This window comes from Schistocerca serialis, chromosome 2 (assembly GCF_023864345.2).
Source record: "Schistocerca serialis cubense isolate TAMUIC-IGC-003099 chromosome 2, iqSchSeri2.2, whole genome shotgun sequence".
NCBI lineage: Eukaryota > Metazoa > Arthropoda > Insecta > Orthoptera > Acrididae > Schistocerca > Schistocerca serialis.
Window position 1 is genome coordinate 908894113 of NC_064639.1, and position 19438 is coordinate 908913550.

Here is a 19438-nt window from a genome sequence, read left to right on the forward strand (position 1 = left end):
TGGATGAAATAGGAGTAGCACTACTGACACAAGCGAGAGTCTTGTGGAGGTCCTGCTGCATCATGATGAGCCCTGGGTTAATACTGGTGTGATCTGAGTGAACACAGAGTGCTGTGCCTGTTGCTACGGTTGGAAGAGTGAAATGTGCTAGACGTGGCCTACACCTGAATAAGAGAGAGAAAGATAGGTTGCTGAGCTTCTTGCAGAAAATGTATGGGGAAAGGGGAGGAGGGCTAGGGAGGGGGCACCATCACACAATGCAAGATCCCTGTTGTTACTGGTGTAAGAGATCTGCTGTTTTTAGGTTAGAATCAGCATTCAGGCACAATGTTGTCAAAGAATTTAAAATAACAGGAGAGTCACAAGAAATGCTTAAGAGTGGAGAGAAAAGTAAGGTTAGCTTATTTAATTAGAGTATTAGAGGATAAGTATTAAGAGTGAAGAGCTTCTAGTCTGCTTATAAAATTTAGAGAGTTCTGGAAAGATAGGCATTCTGTGCTTATCTGAGCACCACAAGACCACAGGGCTATAAAAGTTAAATGTAAAAGTTTACAGTCCAGCATCTTACTCATCTAGAACTAATATGACAAAAGGAGTTGTTACATATTTTAAGACAGAACACAGGTTCAGAAGCATTGAGACAAGAAGGTTTTGTAGTGATCAGCTCATAGAAGTGTGTGCTTGTGAATGGATACTGCAAAATATTTCACTTTTAATTGTAACTGTATATAGATCCCCACTCAGAAATTTTAACTGTTTATGAGAAATTTGGATTCCTAACTATGCTACTTGTCAGACAGCAGCCGACTGTTAGTATGTGGTAATTTCAATATTGATTTTTCTAAGGGATTATTATAGAAAAAATGATCTGGGAAACTAAATTGGATCCTACAATTTAGTCTCAGTAATTAACTTTACAACATGGGTGGATAAAGACAGTAGAACCCTAATTGATACTGTTGTCTTTGATGAAGCTCAAAGCAAGGAGATAACTGTATACCCAGTAACAAATGCTCTGTCTGGTCAAGATGCACAGTTAGTTAGGATAAATGAGATAGTTCATTGCAGTAGAGATATTACTCAGTGAAAATCAGCTAGAATAATTAATGGGATCAGAACAAATGTTTTTAAGAATAGTATAAAGAGATGATCTTGGATGAAATAGAATAAACCAAATGCTGACATAAAGTTTTGCTCATCAGAAAGGACATTGAACAGCAATGGAAAAAAAAAAGTGGGTCACTAGTTGGATTGAAGTATCTTGTGAAAGGAATAGGAAACTGCATGTGTTGTCAGTAACAAGTAAGAGATGCTGCAGTAGTTGCACACTGCAAAAACCACTCAGAATTACTAAGAAAAACTATTAAAAAATCAAGGAACATGCATGTTATGTCAGAAATCAGTAAATCTGACAACAAACTTGAGGTTATATCGAATGTAATGAAATGAATGACAGGACAAACATCCAAAGAACAAAATAACATCGCTGTTGTCTTAAACAGAGGGGCTATAAATGATGAGCCACAGGTAGAAAGTGCATTTAATAATCAAGTCCTAAATATGGTAGAAAATATAGGGACAAAAAATATACGGACAAACAGTGCAAGAGAGAAAATGCTGCAGTATGGTCAAAAAGTAAATTCATAAAATTGAGTTGTATGAATGTATCACCAATTTTGCCTTCCGAAATTAAGAAAACTGTATATTCTCTCAAAAATGAAAGCTCATTTGGATTTGATGGTGCATCCAATGTGGTACTAAAAATTTATTCCTATATAATAATCCCTGTGTCATCTGAAATATGTAATACATAGCTTTAGCCATTTTTTAAGAGAGATTAAAACATGCCACTGTTAAACACGTCTTATAAGAAAAGTGATAGGAGAGATGTCAGTAACAACCGAACTGTTTCACTACTGACATCATTTCCCAAAATGTCTGAGAAAGTGATGTATTCCAGAATAGTATCCCACCTGAGCAACAGTAATGTCCTCAGTAAATCACATTTTGTATTCAGCAAAGTTGCTCTACTGAGAATGCTATGTACATGTTAACTCACCAAATTCTACAAGTATTAAGTAACAAAATAGCATCAGTTGGTATTTTCCGTGACCTAAGGCATCTGACTGTTTAAACCACCATATCGATTGTTTTATGGAGTTTATGGTATAGCCAACCAACAGACAATGTCGTATCTTAGCAAAGTGCAGAAAGTTTTACTTAATAATTCAGCCAATGTAATCAAGGGAGATTCCTCTGATGGAGGAGAAAACACATACAGTGTTCCCCAAGGTTCAATCTTAGGTCTGCCATTGTTCCCCTTGTAAGCAAACGACCGCCTGTCTTATATACAACAAGCAGAACTAATTCATTTTGTCGATGACTCTAGCATTATAATCAGTCCATGCGTACATACAGTGACAGAAGAAATGGTAAACAATGTTCTTAACAGTGCGGTTGACTGGTTTTCTGTGAATGGTCTCACTGTTTTAAAAAAGACAGTTCAGTTCTTCACATCTAGGAGTACACAATGATAAGTGTAACACACAGTCAGTAAATAATAAATAAGATGGAAACGTCAAAAATTGTAGGTTTCCATATTGATGAGAGTTTAAACTGAAAAAACACGTTTTGGAACTCCTAAAACAATGTATGAGGCCTGTTAAAGAAATTCCAGAACATTCGTAATTTCACGCCAATGGTATGTTGGAGCAAAATGCAGTTGGTATCCCTGCACAAGTGTGTGTTTGATGTGTAACTGCTGGAAGTTTCATTGATGTATGTCTGTCAGTTAATGTGCAGTGCTGTATTGAGTGGAACACTGTGTCACACAGTTTCTGAATTTCAAGGTGATGGAGTTAGAGTAGCAATGTGTCTGCATTAAATTTTGTGTGAAACTCAAGAAAAACTTTACAGAAGCACACCAAGTGATACAGGAAGCCTACAGTGATGAGTGCTTAAGCTATACTTGGTGTTATGAATGCTTCACGTGTTTTAAAAATGGCTGGATAGAAGGTAAAAATGACATTCATTCAGGAAGCCTACCAACAATGCTCATGTCAGGAATGTCGATGAAATTGTGTGCGCCAATCAAAGACTGACTGACCGAGAGAGTGCAGAAGAATGTAACATTTCAGTTGGATTGTGTCATGAAATTCTGACACAGCATCTTGGAATGCACTGTGTTGCCACCAAGTTCATCCCAAGGCTCATGAGTCAAGACCAGAAAGAGCTTTGCCTTGCACTCTGTGAAGAGCTTTTGGAGTGTGCAAAGGAGAATGAGATGTTCCTTAAGATAATCATAAGTGGTGATGAGATGTGGGATCTATGGTTATGATATTGAGACCAAGGGTCAATCTTCAAAATGGATCAGGAAAGATTCTTCAGTACCTAGAAAATTGTTGTCAGGTCAGGTCAAATGTCAAAGCCATGCTGATAGTTTTCTTTGACTCTGAAGGATTAATTTATGATAATAATAATAATAATAATAATAATAATAATAATGTTTATTTGCCCATGTTAACTTTACAAGTTTGGACATCGTCAATTTTTTGTACAATTATATCAATATCATGTCATTCCAAGAATGAATGTATACATCAAGTAGCACATTGTATATCATTCCATGCAATAATGTTATAAACACATTAGCACATTATATATCACTCCATACATATAATGATGATATACATCAATTAGCCAATTATAACAATACCACCACTAATATACTGCAGTATGTAAAAGAATAAACTAACAGTACTGCAGCTCAGAATTCTTTTAATGAGTATAAACACCTTTCTATTAACAAATTTTTCAACTTGCCCTTGAAAAGATTGCCTTGGAGTTGCTTTATATTTTGTGGCAACTTATTATAGAATTGTCTCCCAGTTACATATGGACTGTGGTCTGTAGCTTTCTTGTTAGTCCGTATCCTATAATAGTCACTTTTGGCTCGAGTATTGTAATTATGGATGTCACTGTACTTTACACTATTTTCCTCGTTTTCTTTTACAAACATTATAGTCTTAAATACATGCAGTGAGTACAAAGTCAGTACTTTATAATTTTTGAAATAGTCGCTACAGGACTGGCGTTTGCTTATATTAGCAATTATCCTAACTGCTCTGTTTTGAAGCCTGAAAAGGCGATCCATATAGACAGTGGGTGCCCCACCCCAGACCTCGATCCCATATTGCAGATGTGAGTGTATTAACCCATAATACACTTGTTTAAGGACAAGGGGAGCTATTATATTTGCAAGACGTTTTAGTAAGTAAATATTACTAGAAACCTTTTTACAGGTGGAGCCGATATGCTCTTTCCAAGTGAGATGTTCATCAATCAATATGCCTAAAAACTTATGTTTGTCAGATGTTTCAGTTGTAGAAAGTGATTGAGTATGAGTATTATTAAAATGTAGCAAGAACCTTATTACTACAGTCTTGTCCTTATTCAGTGTAAGCATATTCATTGTTAGATATTCTGTGATCATTTCAAAGTTCTCTTTGTTGCTTTGGAATGCTGCCTGCTCTGTACAGCCCCAGCTAATAAAAGATGTATCATCAGCACTAGTTTGGAGTTTTGTGGCTGCATTATATCATTAATATATGCTATAAACAAGAATGGTCCATGTATACTTCCTTGGGGAATGCCACAATTGAGAGTTCGGTATGCTGACTTTACTCTTTGGATCTTACTTTCATTCTTATAATTTAGTTTTGTGCACTGTCTTCTATCAAGGAGGTAAGAACTTAGTAATTTTAGAGCTACTCCTCTTATCCCGTAATTTTCTAACTTGGATAACAGTACTGCATGATTCACAGAATCAAATGCCTTGGACAGATCTAGGAAAGTCCCTATAACTTTGTTTCCTTCATCCAGCCTGTTCAGTGGTTCATGGAAAAAAGTTGCTAATGCTGTTATTGTAGATTGTCCTTTTTGAAACCCATGTTGTGTTTTGTTTAATAGTTTGTATTTACAGAAGAAGGATTCCATTAGATCTAGAATTATTCTTTCAAGCAGCTTGCCGAGTGTTGAAGTCAAAGAGATTGGCCCGTAGTTATTTATGTCTGTGATAGCCCCCTTTCATACACTGGTTGTGTCTCAGTGATTTTTAAAAGCTCTGGAAAGGTTCCCTGGCCAATTGAACTGTTAATTAGATGTGTTATTGGTTTTATTAACTCATTTTTGCATTCTTTAAGTAGTGTGGACGATATGTCATCCCAGCCACTAGATGATTTTACTTTGAGTTTTGAGATTATATTCATGACCTCAAACTCTGTTACACTCCTTAGGAAAAATGAATTACTCATTTTAACTGTGTTTATTTTCACTGCTGATTCATCTTTTTCTTCTCTGCATGCCTTACTAAAATATTTAATGAAGGCCTCACATACAGACTTTGGTTCATTCAACAGTATTCCATTTTCTTCTAATGCAATTTTGCTGCAGCCTGGTTTTTCTCTACGTTCACATTCTTTGTTTACAATATGCCAGGCTGTTTTGCTAATGTTACTAGTTTTTCTTATCTGTTCAGCATAATGAAGTGCTTTTAGTCTCTTCAGGGATTCCCTGTATGTCTTTCTGGTGCTTTTGTACTTTGTTAGGAAGTACTGCAATTTTGTTTCTCGGAACAGCACGTAAAGGTCCTTCATATTTTCCTTTAGTTTATGTATTTCTGGGGGAATTTTAAGTTTCTTTGTGGGATCTGATTTCTTCAGTTCTTTTTTTTTACTATTGGACATGTGTGATTAAAGCTATGGTTAAATATCTCGTAGAAAAGGCCCCACTTTTCATTAATACCTTGTGATCTATATACCTTATCCCACTCTCTCTCAGCAAGCTCCTTCCTAAGTAAGTTATAATTAATCTTCCTTTTATAAGTGTGTAGGTCACTATGCAGAACTATTTTGTGGTCTTTATTAATTTCTATGGATAGAGCTGTATGGTCTGAGAGATATGTTTCAATAGCTCTTACCACTATATGTTTCCTATCTAGATTCGAAAGAACATGATCAATACAAGATTGTGAGTTACGTGTTATTCTGGTTGGTTCATCATTTATTTTGTTATAGTTATAGCAATGCAATAAGTCAGAATATCTAAGATAATTTACACTACCAGTATAGTTTAAAGAGTCTATGTTTACATCTTCTGTTATTATTACCTGTTTTTGTTTGTTGATAGTTTATTTAGAAGTTGTTCTGGCTGGCAAAAGAACTCTTCTACATCACTATTTGGTGATCCATACAGGCCTACAATTATTAGGCTGTTTTTGCCTACCTTCATTTTTACAGCTGCTTCTTCAAAGATTGTCAACCCAGTCAATTTTTTCACTCTGTATGTAATTTCTAACAAAAATGCCAACACCTCCACCCTTGTGTATCTTTCTGTAGTATGCACTCACAATTTTGTAATTGTTTAACTTAAAACTACGAGCCTCTTCAGACTTGCATTCAAGTTCATTCACAATATACACTCCTGGAAATGGAAAAAAGAACACATTGACACCGGTGTGTCAGACCCACCATACTTGCTCCGGACACTGCGAGAGGGCTGTACAAGCAATGATCACACGCACGGCACAGCGGACACACCAGGAACCGCGGTGTTGGCCGTCGAATGGCGCTAGCTGCGCAGCATTTGTGCACCGCCGCCGTCAGTGTCAGCCGGTTTGCCGTTGCATACGGAGCTCCATCGCAGTCTTTAACACTGGTAGCATGCCGCGACAGCGTGGACGTGAACCATATGTGCAGTTGACGGACTTTGAGCGAGGGCGTATAGTGGGCATGCCGGAGGCCAGGTGGACGTACCACCGAATTGCTCAACACGTGGGGCGTGAGGTCTCCACAGTACATCGATGTTGTCGCCAGTGGTCGGCGGAAGGTGCACGTGCCCGTCGATCAGGGACCGGACCGCAGCGACGCACGGATGCACGCCAAGACCGTAGGATCCTACGCAGTGCCGTAGGGGACCGCACCGCCACTTCCCAGCAAATTAGGGACACTGTTGCTCCTGGGGTATCGGCGAGGACCATTCGCAACCGTCTCCATGAAGCTGGGCTACGGTCCCGCACACCGTTAGGCCGTCTTCCGCTCACGCCCCAACATCGTGCAGCCCGCCTCCAGTGGTGTCGCGACAGGCGTGAATGGAGGGACGAATGGAGACGTGTCGTCTTCAGCGATGAGAGTCGCTTCTGCCTTGGTGCCAATGATGGTCGTATGCGTGTTTGGCGCCGTGCAGGTGAGCGCCACAATCAGGACTGCATACGACCGAGGCACACAGGGCCAACACCCGGCATCATGGTGTAGGGAGCGATCTCCTACACTGGCCGTACACCACTGGTGATCGTCGAGGGGACACTGAATAGTGCACGGTACATCCAAACCATCATCGAAGCCATCGTTCTACCATTCCTAGACCGGCAAGGGAACTTGCTGTTCCAACAGGACAATGCACGTCCGCATGTATCCCGTGCCACCCAACGTGCTCTAGAAGGTGTAAGTCAACTACCCTGGCCAGCAAGATCTTCGGATCTGTCCCCCATTGAGCATGTTTGGGACTGGATGAAACGTCGTCTCACGAGGTCTGCACGTCCAGCACGAACGCTGGTCCAACTGAGGCGCCAGGTGGAAATGGCATGGCAAGCCGTTCCACAGGACTACATCCAGCATCTCTACGATCGTCTCCATGGGAGAATAGCAGCCTGCATTGCTGCGAAAGGTGGATATACACTGTACTAGTGCCGACATTGTGCATGCTCTGTAGCCTGTGTCTATGTGCCTGTGGTTCTGTCAGTGTGATCATGTAATGTATCTGACCCCAGGAATGTGTCAATAAAGTTTCCCCTTCCTGGGACAATGAATTCACGGTGTTCTTATTTCAATTTCCAGGAGTGTATATGTGTGGTTTACATTCTCCTAGAATTTCGTCAATTTGCTCTATTTTGTTAGTAATGTACTGAACATTCTGAAACATTATTTTACATTTTTCATCTTTCTTGATGCAGTCAGTAAAGCTCTCACCTTCGTGTGTGTGCACTGAAGGCCGATTTACACTAAAAAAGGAATGTCAGTTTCACTCGAAAGAAAACTATTTTTATATATGCGGCTACTGAGTTCAATCTTTTCAGTGATCAATATGCTTACTTTCTCGCTAAGAAAACGCTTACCCTCACAGTTCAGATGCAGTCCGTGTTTAGTAGGCATGCCCTTATCTAGTGTGCTTATGTCTAGAATTGATCATTTTTCATAACTTGAACACAATAATTTAATCCTGGCACTTGTTTTTCTAATCTCTTTGTTTACACAAGAGTTGTACATTAAGTTGTGTCAGTGCGGGATGGTAGCAACAATAGTGTTTTTTGATTTGTTTTGGTCCAGAAATTTAGACAAACCTCCAATACACGAATCGGCTTCATTACAAGCCACATCATTTGAACCTGCAATACAGGCAACGAAGTCATTGTCATGCGACATTTTGCCATCTAAAGATGTGTTTATTACAATGTTATTTGTTTTTGTACTTGGCTTCACCACATTACTTACTTGGATATTTTGATTAGCACTTTGTAGAATCTCAGCCAGCTTTCTTCCATGACTGTCAGCAAACAAGAGTATGTTGCACTTCGTGGCGGAATTCAGAGTGGAGTTGCCGCTACCTTCACATTGCTTATTAAGTTTGTTAACAGGCTTTTTTCCATCTGATTCTACCCTTTCACTGCTTTAACAATTTTTGAAGCGTATGTCACTACTTTTAGTCGCTGGCATTCGTTTTCCGCTGCATTCATCTTCCTCCCACTGGTTTGTTTTCTTGGTCACACACTCTTCACATAGTTCGTCATCCTTATTGCAGTCATTACTACTAGAATACATGCCACAGGGACAAACTGTTAATCAATCATACTATTGGAACGTGTTGTGACATCTGCAAGAAAATGTGAGAAGGAAACAGCCTGAAATGTGGCAAGAAAATTCATGACTCTTGCATTACAATAACGCACCTCCACATTCATCCCTGTTGATGCATAACTATTGAAAAAAAAAAAAAAAAATCACAGTGCTGCTTCATCCTCTGTAATCTCCAGATCTGGTCTCTGTGGGCCTTTTTTTTATTTCCAAAGTTGAAAACCCCATTGAAAGGATGAAGATTTGCAACGATAGATGAGATAACAGAAAATTTGCTGACGGTGCTTAGTGCGACCAGCAAGTGGCATACTGAGACTGCTTCCAGAAGTGGAAATGGCATTGGGAGCAGTATATCCATTGCGGACAAGAGTATTTCAAAGGAGACCATGCACACTAAGTAAACGGTAAACGTGGAAAAATTTGTGGACAAAGTTTCTGAATTCTTTGAACAAACTTTGTATATCAGCCACATTTGCATTTAGAATCACTGCAACTCTTAGGGAGAAACAAGTCAGTAAGTTGACATATTTTGCACATTTTCATTCAATAATATCATATGTTACAATGTTCTGGGGTGACTCGTATTTAAGAAAGAAAGTCTCAAAAACATAATGTAAGCAAGTGGTGCTCACCCATGATCATCTTGTAGACATCTGGTTAAGGAGTTGAGGATTTTGACAACTTCTTCATAGTATATTTCTTCATTTATGAAATTTCATGTAAATAATCCACTGCAATTCAAAAGGCACTATGATGCACAGAATTGCAATATCAAAATGAAATACACATAAAATACTGTACATTAAGGTTGTCTTGAGCATGCAAAAAAGATTGATTATTTACCCAGTGGTATAATATGTCTGACAGACAGCAGAGTAAAATTTGAAAACAAACTGAAAAAGTTTCTACTTGGCAACTTCTTCTATTCCACAGAAGAAATTCTATTCTAATGTTTAAATGGTGGTGGGTAAGAATTAATAACTTCCCAGAACCTATCCCCTTAATTCATTTCCCTCCTCACCCCTTTGACTCTCCACACACCCACCTCCTATGTGCTCTCCAAAATCCACAAACCCAACAATTCTGGATGCCCCATTGTAACTGTTTATTGTGCACCCACCAAAAGATTTCAGCTCTCATTGGCCAGCACGTCCAACCAATTGCTCGCAGTCTAGCCTCCTGTGTCAAAGATACCAGCCACTTTCTTCATCGCCTCTCCACCATCACCCCCCTTCTGCTGGATCTCTACTTACGAGTATTACCATTGACACCACCTCCAAAACACCAACATCCCTCATGCACATGGTCTTACTGCTATTGAACACTACTTTTCCTAACGTCTTACAGTTTTCCGTAATTCCTTCATGAAAGAAGATGAAGTAAATATTCCAGAATTCGAAACCAGAAAAGCTGTTAGCATGAGGGACATAAAAGTAGATATCTTAGGTGTTGTGAAAAAACGCAAATCACTTAAGAAAGGCAAGTCTTCCAGTCCAGATGGTATACCAATCAGGTTCCTTTCAGAGTATGCAGACACAATAGTGCCTTTCTTAGCAATCATATACAACTGCTCACTTGACGAAAGGTCTGTTCCTAAAGACTGGAAAGTAGCACAGGTCACACCAATATTCAAGAAATGAAACATGAGTAACCCATTGAATTACAGATCCGTATCACTGACCTCAATTTGCACTATGATTTTGGAGCATATACTGTACTCGAACATTATGAATCACCTTGAATAAAATGACTTATTGATACATAACCAACACGGATTCAGAAAATATCATTCTTGTGCAACGCAGCTAGCTCCTTATTCCCATGAAGTAATGAGTGCTGTTGACTAGGGATCTCAGATCTCAGATTGATTCCATATTCCTATATTTCCAGAAGACTTTTGATAGCGTTCCTCACAAGTGACTATTAATGAAATTGTGTGCATATGGAGTATCATCTCAGTTGTTTAACTGGATTCGTGATTTCCTCTCAGAGAGGTCACAGTTTGTAGTGATGGTAAATCATCAAGTAGAACAGAAGTGATATCTGGCGTTCCTCAAGGTAGTGTCATAGGCCCCCTACTGTTCCTGATTTACATATTTACAGAAATGATCTAGTTGATAATCTGAGCAGCCCCCTTAGATTGTTTGCAGATGATGCTGTAATTTACTGTCTAGTAAAATCATCAGACGATCAATTCCAATTACAAAATGATGTAGAGGGAATATCTGTATGGTGCGAAAAGTGGCAATTGGCACTAAACAAAGAAAAGTGCGAAGTAATCCTTACAGGTACTAAAAGAAATTGAATAAATTTTGGGTATACGATAAATCACACAAATCTAAGGGCTATCAATTTGACTAAATACCCAGGAATTACAATTACGAGCAACTGAAATTGGAAAGACCACATAGATAATATTGTGGGGAAGGCGAAACAAAGACTGCACTTTGTTGGCAGAACACTTAGAAGATGTGACAAACCCACTAAAGAGACAGCCTACATTACACTTGTCCATTCTTTGCTGGAATATTGCTGCACGGTGTGGGATCCCTACCAGGTAGGATTGATGGAGGGCATCGAAAAGGTGCAAAGAAGGGCAGCCCGTTTCGTGTTATCGCGCAATAGGGGTGAGAGTGTCACTGATAAGATACGCGAATTGAGGTGGCAGTCACTGAAACAAAGGCGGTTTTCTTTGTGGCGAGACCTATTTATGAAATTTCAATCACCAACTTTCTCTTCCAAATGCGAAAATATTTTGTTGACACCCACCTACATAGGGAGTGATCATCATAATAAAATAAGAGAAATCAGAGCTTGAACGGAAAGATTTAGGTGTTCCTTTTTTCCACGCGCCATTCAAGAGTGGAATGGTAGAGAAGTAGTATGAAAATGGTTTGATGAACCCTCTGCCAGGCCCAATACCTCAGACCTCAAACCATCCTAACAGAATCCTAACTCACAACTACTTCTGCTTTCAAAAGAAGGTATACTGACAAATCCAAGGCCATGGGCTCCTGCATGGCACCCTCCTATGCTAACCCATTTAAACCCCTAGCCTGGTTGTGGTTCGTTGAAGATATCTTCATGATCTTGGCTCAGGGCCAAGACATCCTGTCCTCATTCCTTCTTAACCTCAGCACGTTGTCTCCATCCGCTTCAACTAGTCCTCCTCAATCCACTGTGTCACCATCCTGGACATTGACCTGTTCCTCTCAGATAGTTCTACCTACACCATTGTCAACATTAAACTTACCAATCACCAACAGTACCTCTGTTTCAACAGCTGTCATCACTTCCACATGAAAAAATCCCTTCTATACAGACCAGCCACCCACTAACATTGTTTCTGGAGTGACAAGAACTCCCTTGTCCAGTACGCTGAGGGTCTCACCAAAGCCTTCACAGACAGGCATTATCCCCAAGACCTAATCCACAAACAGATCTCCCATGCCATTTCAACACACACCCCAAATCCTACCACCACCCCAAAGAACAAGCTACAAAGGAGTGTCCCTTTCATCACCCAGTACCACCCTGGATTGGAGCAATGGAACCACATCCTTTGCCAAGGCTTTCATTACATATCATCATGCCCTGAAATGAGGGACATTCTACCAAAGATCCTTGCCACTTCGCCTAAAGTGGTATTCTGTCACCCAACCAACCTCCACAACTTCCTAGTCCATTCCTATGCAACTCCCAATCCCAAACCTTTGCCACAGGGGTCATATCCCTGTGGAAGATCCAGGTGCAAGACCTGCCCAATCTGTCCAACCAGCACATCCTATTCTAGTCCCGTCACAGGCTTATCCTATCCCCATCAGAGGTTGGGCCACCAGTGAAAGCAACCATATCATATACCAGCTCTGCTGCAATAATTGTGCAGCAGCTTTTTCTATTTGTATGAGTACCATGCAGATGTCCACCAGGATGAATGGCCACCCCACAAACTGTGTGAAGAGCAGAGTAGACCACCCTGTGACACAACAGGCAGCTGAACATAAGGATTTCAGTGGCTGCTTCACTACCCGAGTCATATGGACCTTCTCTTCCACCACCAGCTTTTCTGAACTGCGCAGATGGAGTTCTCCTTACAACACATTCTCTGCTCCTGAAATTATTCTGGCCTCAACCTATGGTAACCTACTGTCCCGAAACCCTCCACACAACAGTTTCCACCCCCTATGTCCTATCACTTCCTCTATTTTGTCGTCTGTCACTCTCTTCATGTGCTGCCCTCTGCCAACACTCCTGCCTGTCTTTCCCCTTCCCTACTCCACTCTTTTTTTCTATCCGTTTCCCCCTTCCTACCTCCCTGCCCCACAGCCTCTTGATGCTGCACCTGTTGTAATCCTAGCCCCTGCACTCTCCACCAGACAGCACTCTTCTCCCCCCCCCCCCCCTCCCCACCCACACCCTGCTACCTCTTCCCCTTCATTCTCCCCTCCAGACTGCTGCTTCGATTCTACGAGACATTTGCATTCTGGTCTGAGCTGACACCCTGCTATCCGTTCCCCTTCATTGTCCCCTCCAGACTGCTGCTTTGATTCTACGAGACATTTGCATTCTGATCTGAGCTGACACCCTGTTATCCCTTCTCCTTCATTGTCCCCTCCAGACTGCTGCTTCGACTGTACGAGACATTTGCATTCTGGTCTGAGCTGACACCCTGCTATCCGTTCCCCTTCATTGTCCCCTCCAGACTGCTGCTTTGATTCTACGAGACATTTGCATTCTGATCTGAGCTGACACCCTGTTATCCCTTCTCCTTCATTGTCCCCTCCAGACTGCTGCTTCGACTGTACGAGACATTTGCATTCTGGTCTGAGCTGACACCCTGTTATCCCTTCCCCTTCATTGTCCCCTCCAGACTGCTGCTTCGATTGTACAAGACATTTGCATTCTGGTCTGAGCTGACATCCTGCTATCCCTTCCCCTTCATTGTCCCCTAAGAATGCTGCTGTGTTTCAACAAGACATTTGCATTCTGGTCTGAGCTGCCAGACATGGTCATGTTTGTGTGAGGCGCACTTTTGTGAATGTGTGTGTGTGTGTGTGTGTGTGTGTGTGTGTGTGTGTGTGTGTGTGTGTGTTTGTGTTTCCTTTTCTGAAGAAGGCTATGATCTAAGGTTAATTCATAAGTGTCTTTTCGTTGTGCCTGTCTTCAACTCAATGCATCATCTTTATGGTAGCATTTTATGTTTTCCTTATATTGTTTACTCACATCTGTATCTTTAATAATAATAATAATAATACACTTTGTAAATGTTCAACATGTACCCATATTTACAAATTAATTGGTTATGTGAATGTATAATGGCTCGTTCCACATTATGATTTGTCATGAAAATGGTCCGTGCAACGTGAAACTAACTAACTTGTACGTGAGTTGCACATGGTGATGCACAAAACATACCTTGACACTGGATAATTCATAGTATAGTGTGATGGTTTGATGATATGAGGCAATATGATAAGAATTTACAAAACATGATCTTACATACTAATTATTTATTGCAGTTTTATTTTAATTTGATGTTCCTCTCACATGTAAACAAAACAAGTGTCTGGTTGATATAGTTATGTATTACAACTTACTACAAGGTCATTACAGTTTCTCATTTGCCTCCCTCTCTCTCTAAAACACACACACACACACACACACACACACACACACACGTAAAGCAGAGCACACAGTTTGCATAGTTGCAGATGGTATAAACATGAAGCTTTTTTGCAAATATTTTAAATTGGTGTCTACTTCTTTTACAAAAATTTTTTCCTGCAATCACTTTCATATTCTTTTTCCACACATGTGAACAAAAATTTAGGTACAGTGTGAAAGCAATGATCAAGCAAGAAGGTTTCAGATTCTTGTTATGCAAAGTCAGAGACTTCCTGTTTTTTGTTTGTGATAGCAGACTGTTGTAAAGATTGATGCCTTGGTTAAATTATGAATTTTTAAAGGCAGAAGTATGCATTTTTTGAACATGGAGTTTCATTTTCTGTCTTGTAGCATAATCATGGACATTCATAATTTTGATGAACTTGCAGTATTACTTTTTATGGGCTTACACATTTCTAGTATGTAGAGACTACCAAGAAGTAGAATGAGTGATATTTGGAAGAGAGGTCTGCAGATGTCAGTTGGCTTTTCCCTGTCCGTTATTTTTACAGGCCTCTTCTGGGTGAAGAAAATTTCTGATCTGTGTGTGGAGTCTCTTCACATTATGGTACCATACTGCATTACACTATGAAATTTTGCATAGTAAGCAGTGAAAACAGTCTCTGGGCTTGTTCAGTGTTTGAGGGTGTGTAAGTCGTAGCACACTTTGTTCAATTTATTATTAGTTCTGATGATATGAGTTTGCCATTTTAAGTTGTCCTGGATCCACAGGCCTAAAAATCTTGTTACTGGTGTGGAGGATATTTCAGAGCCATGTAATTTCATATCCATTGTAAATTTCCTGATTCTTGGGTGGAAGTTTGGGAAGTGGTTTTCTTTGTGTTGACTATACGGATACTCCTGGAAATGAATCACTCAACTCAACTGCACTTTCAGTTATGGCCTTGTGGAGTTCATGATCATTTCTGCTGGTAATGAGTACGCTACATTATCTGCAAAGAGTGCATTGGTAGTGGCACTGATGTTTAGCAATAAGTCATTTATGTAAAGAAGGAACAGAACTGATCCATATTTGAACCTTGGGTCATCCCTTGTACAGTATCTCCATAGTTGGAGTAATACATTTTGATATGTCCTTGGTAGTTGTTACTTTTTGTTTCCTGTTTATGAAATATGAGCTGAACCAATTTAGAGGGATACCTCTAATGCTGTATAGGTGCAGTTGGTGTATTAGAGTTTTGTGGCCTGTGATGTCAAATTTCTTTGGACAAACCAAGGAAGATCCTAATTGCTTTTTGTTTTTTGTCTAGAGCATGTAGGGTGCAGTGTACATACTCACATATAATAGTTGTCGTGGATTTGTTTTTCCTGAAACTGTGCTGAGCATCAGAGAAGCTTTAGCTCCTTTCCAGAAGATTACATCAGCTTTGATAAATTAATCTCTGCAGAAATTTACCAAACATAGGTAACAATGATATGGGTCTAAAGCTTTCCACATTATTTTGTTCACCTTTCTTAAACACTGGGATAACATAGATTTCGCCACTTTCATACAGTCAAGGAATGTACCTTTCATCAGTGATGAATTGTGCACATTAGAGAATGGGGCAACTATTTTAATTATGCCATTCTTAATGATAAAATCTGGAATGTCATCAGTTCTAGGTAGCAGTTTATTTTTAAGGCTCTTGGTGCGTAATATAATCTCTCTCTCTCTCTCTCTCTCTCTCTCTCTCTCTCTCTCACACACACACACACACACACACACACACACACACTCACACTTATTCACTCCCTCCCTCCCTCCCTCCCTCTCTGTTTTACAACTTACATATATGTTTATCTGATTGAAGATGTTTACTTTTAGCAAAATTGTTTCTGTTCAATATTTTTTTGAACTTAAGAATGTTCCCTAATGAAGCAGATTGTTAACTTACTGGAATTTTTGTTTATTTATTGCAGGCATATGTGGATACCACCAACCCACTTGTATCAAATACAGCTACAGGACATGATGTTAAGGCTGTAGAATTTCTTTCGGAACAGTTGAAGGGGACCTGCAGTCTTACTTTAGATGATATCAAAAGTATTGCAGCTGTTAAAGACAATAACACATTTGCCCAAGAACTGTTAAAGATCATTAATGAAAAACCTTCACTTGAGACTGCTGATATATTGGCATCCAACAACACTCCAAATTCTGAGTTGAGAAACGTAGAGACAGGAAACAGAATAAGTACTCGTGGCACAAAGTATGACTTTGAGTTGAGGGATCTTGAAGGAGGAAATGGCATACTCAATGAATCAGGTAAAGCTGTACCTGAAATTAGCTCTTTGGCTACAGGGAGACCTGATTATGAATTTCTGATTGTTTCATCTAATGAAAACAAGATTTCTGGAAAAATTAAACCTTATGTTGAGTCAACAAATCAATTTCAGTTGGATAGTACTTTCTCTGATGATCAGGAGCTTTGTTTACACCAGCCTTCATCGTCTTTAAATGCAGTTGTTGTGCCTGAGGATGGAAACAGTTACCAGCTCATACTCAATGAAAACTGTTCAGAAGGGAGTGGAAAGGAATTAGAATGTACCTCATTATCATTAAGTAAATGTTATTCAGACAAAGTAGCAGAGAGTGTCATAAATATGTTGGAAACTGACTGGGAACTGGTCACTGGATCTGATGATGATTCGTCAGCCCTCATGGGAATGGTTCCTTCATCTGATAAAAATGATAAATCTGCATCTACAAATATCACATCTTCAAGCTTGACAAAATGTTCACCAGAAGGAGATAAGTTTCCTTTTAATCTTCATGAGGTCTCATATCCTTCTGAAATAATTCAGACTCCAAAAAATAAAAATCAGATGAGTGACATAGATTGTAGCAGTACGAAATTTATGGAAAGCAGTAGTGGCCATGAAGAACAGCCTGGACTTATCGCAGTGAGCTTTAGCCTGGATGATGTTGCTATGATGCCATCTGATGGGTCATGTACAAATTATATGTTTAACTTGAATAACACCTCTGGTAAAGAGGAATTAATAAGTTTTAGTGCAAATAATATGTCATTTGAAGAAAAGGAACACAATTCTCAGTGTAATGATAAAGGTACCAATTCTGATGTAGTCAAATTAAAGAGTGTCACAGAACAGATAGGAAAAAATACTCAAGATTTGTCTGCTGTACACAGTGAACCAGTTAGATGTGTTTCAAGTGTTTCCCTTAAAATTACTGAGGAAGATCACCAACATAGTACTGTGAACAGAGATGTCCCAGACTTTGTAACACCAAAGGAAGATTTGAGTCATCCACAAGAACATTCTTCTCAACACGACTCTGCTGGTGTGGAAACTGCAAGTGAAAACTATGGCAATGTGAGTGATAATCAAATGAAACAGAATCCAAAAAATATTGTAACATCCTCTCTGTCTTTTGTACCAGAAGAGAAAAAGTGTCATCTGAATAGTGCAGAGGATCATTTTGATTCATCAAATCAGTCATTCTTTGAGGCAGTATTTGATCTTGGAATTACTTCGAATTGCCTAGAAAAGTTTCCCAAAAATGATGAACAGCCAAGTGATATTAGAAGTAATTCATTAATGAAGGACTTAGACACAGTATTGCTTGGTGACAATGTACAGGACAGTCAGGTAGGCTATGTTTTAAAATGTGATATTTTAATTTTGACATGTTACTCTTAAATCTAATTTCAGTTGGAAAGTACTTAATGCTTTTGAAATTCTACAGACACATTACTGGTTGGAGAAAATGGGATGGCCTGTCAGATAAGTTATATTCTGTTTTATATGTGATGTTCAGAATTTTGATTAGTTGTTCTTGCATCACATTTTTGGGGAATGGTGAGCAAATATTATATCACAGGGCTTAACACTATACAGTTTTAAGATGCTGCTTATTGATAATGATACTGGCTTTGACATCTATTTTACCACTACATAATTCTTTGAAAAATTGCATAAGATATATGTCTTCCATCGCATATAGTGTGTAATGCATTGAGACTATTAGAGTGGAATAATACAAAGGTTGGCTGTGTAAATCCACAAGAATCTTTTAAACCACACAAAAATTTTATTTTTCATCTTCTCACAATATTTTTGTATATTTATTATGTATTTGTTATTATAAAATAAAAATTGTAATACCAGAATGAATGTTAAAGTGAGTGATATGTTGTTCAAAGTGAAAAAAGTAATTCTGGCTGAAATAATTTTCCTAAGAATAACTATGAGCAGATACGAGGTTGTTATAACCTTTAATCACTAATAAAGTGTGTGGAGATACAAAAGTAGAAACACTAGCGGGTTACATGTTACTAACTCCGTATCTGTCATTCGACTGCCGGGCCGTGACATGCGGCCGGCGCCGTTCATAACCAGGTGGCGCTCCCGCGCTCGGCCGAGCTGCGGAGCGCCTCTATCGCCGTGTTCGCGTACTAACGTAGCGGCACTTTTGAATGTCGTGGCACTGTCACAACAGAGGTACTGAGAATCCTTATCATGTTGACACTGCATGTCATGAAGGCAGTAATTAGGCATCACAAAACAATAGTCCCATCATAGCTCTATAGCACTTTGGGTTTACAGTGGAAATGCAGCTGTATGGTATTACATTTCAGCTCAAAACTGATGATTTGTAAGATTTAATTGAATAAATAAAAATTATTTATATGTGAAATATATGAATTCTTCTCAGGAGGTCAGAGCCCTGTGATGACGCTGTTACTGGAAGATCAGGTGGTAATGTGTTGATAGTTTACCACAGGTTTATTACTACAGACTACCATGTGTTACCAGGTTGACCTGTGAGCTGTGCATGTGTGATAAGTGATTTTGGTGTTTTGGACTTCCTATTTGGCATTAGTGTGAAACCCACAGTGGTA

At 39.4% G+C, this 19438-nt stretch overlaps 1 protein-coding gene across 2 annotated transcripts in view; it reads left to right on the forward strand.

Moving 5' to 3' along the window:
• LOC126458266 (uncharacterized) overlaps positions 1 to 19438 on the forward strand; it is a 275178-nt gene that overhangs the window by 112397 nt on the left and 143343 nt on the right. For both annotated transcript variants that reach the window (XM_050095191.1, XM_050095192.1), the window contains one exon: positions 16494 to 18185. In XM_050095191.1, coding sequence (XP_049951148.1) covers positions 16494 to 18185 — 1692 coding nt within the window. The remainder of the gene's footprint in view (positions 1 to 16493; positions 18186 to 19438) is intronic.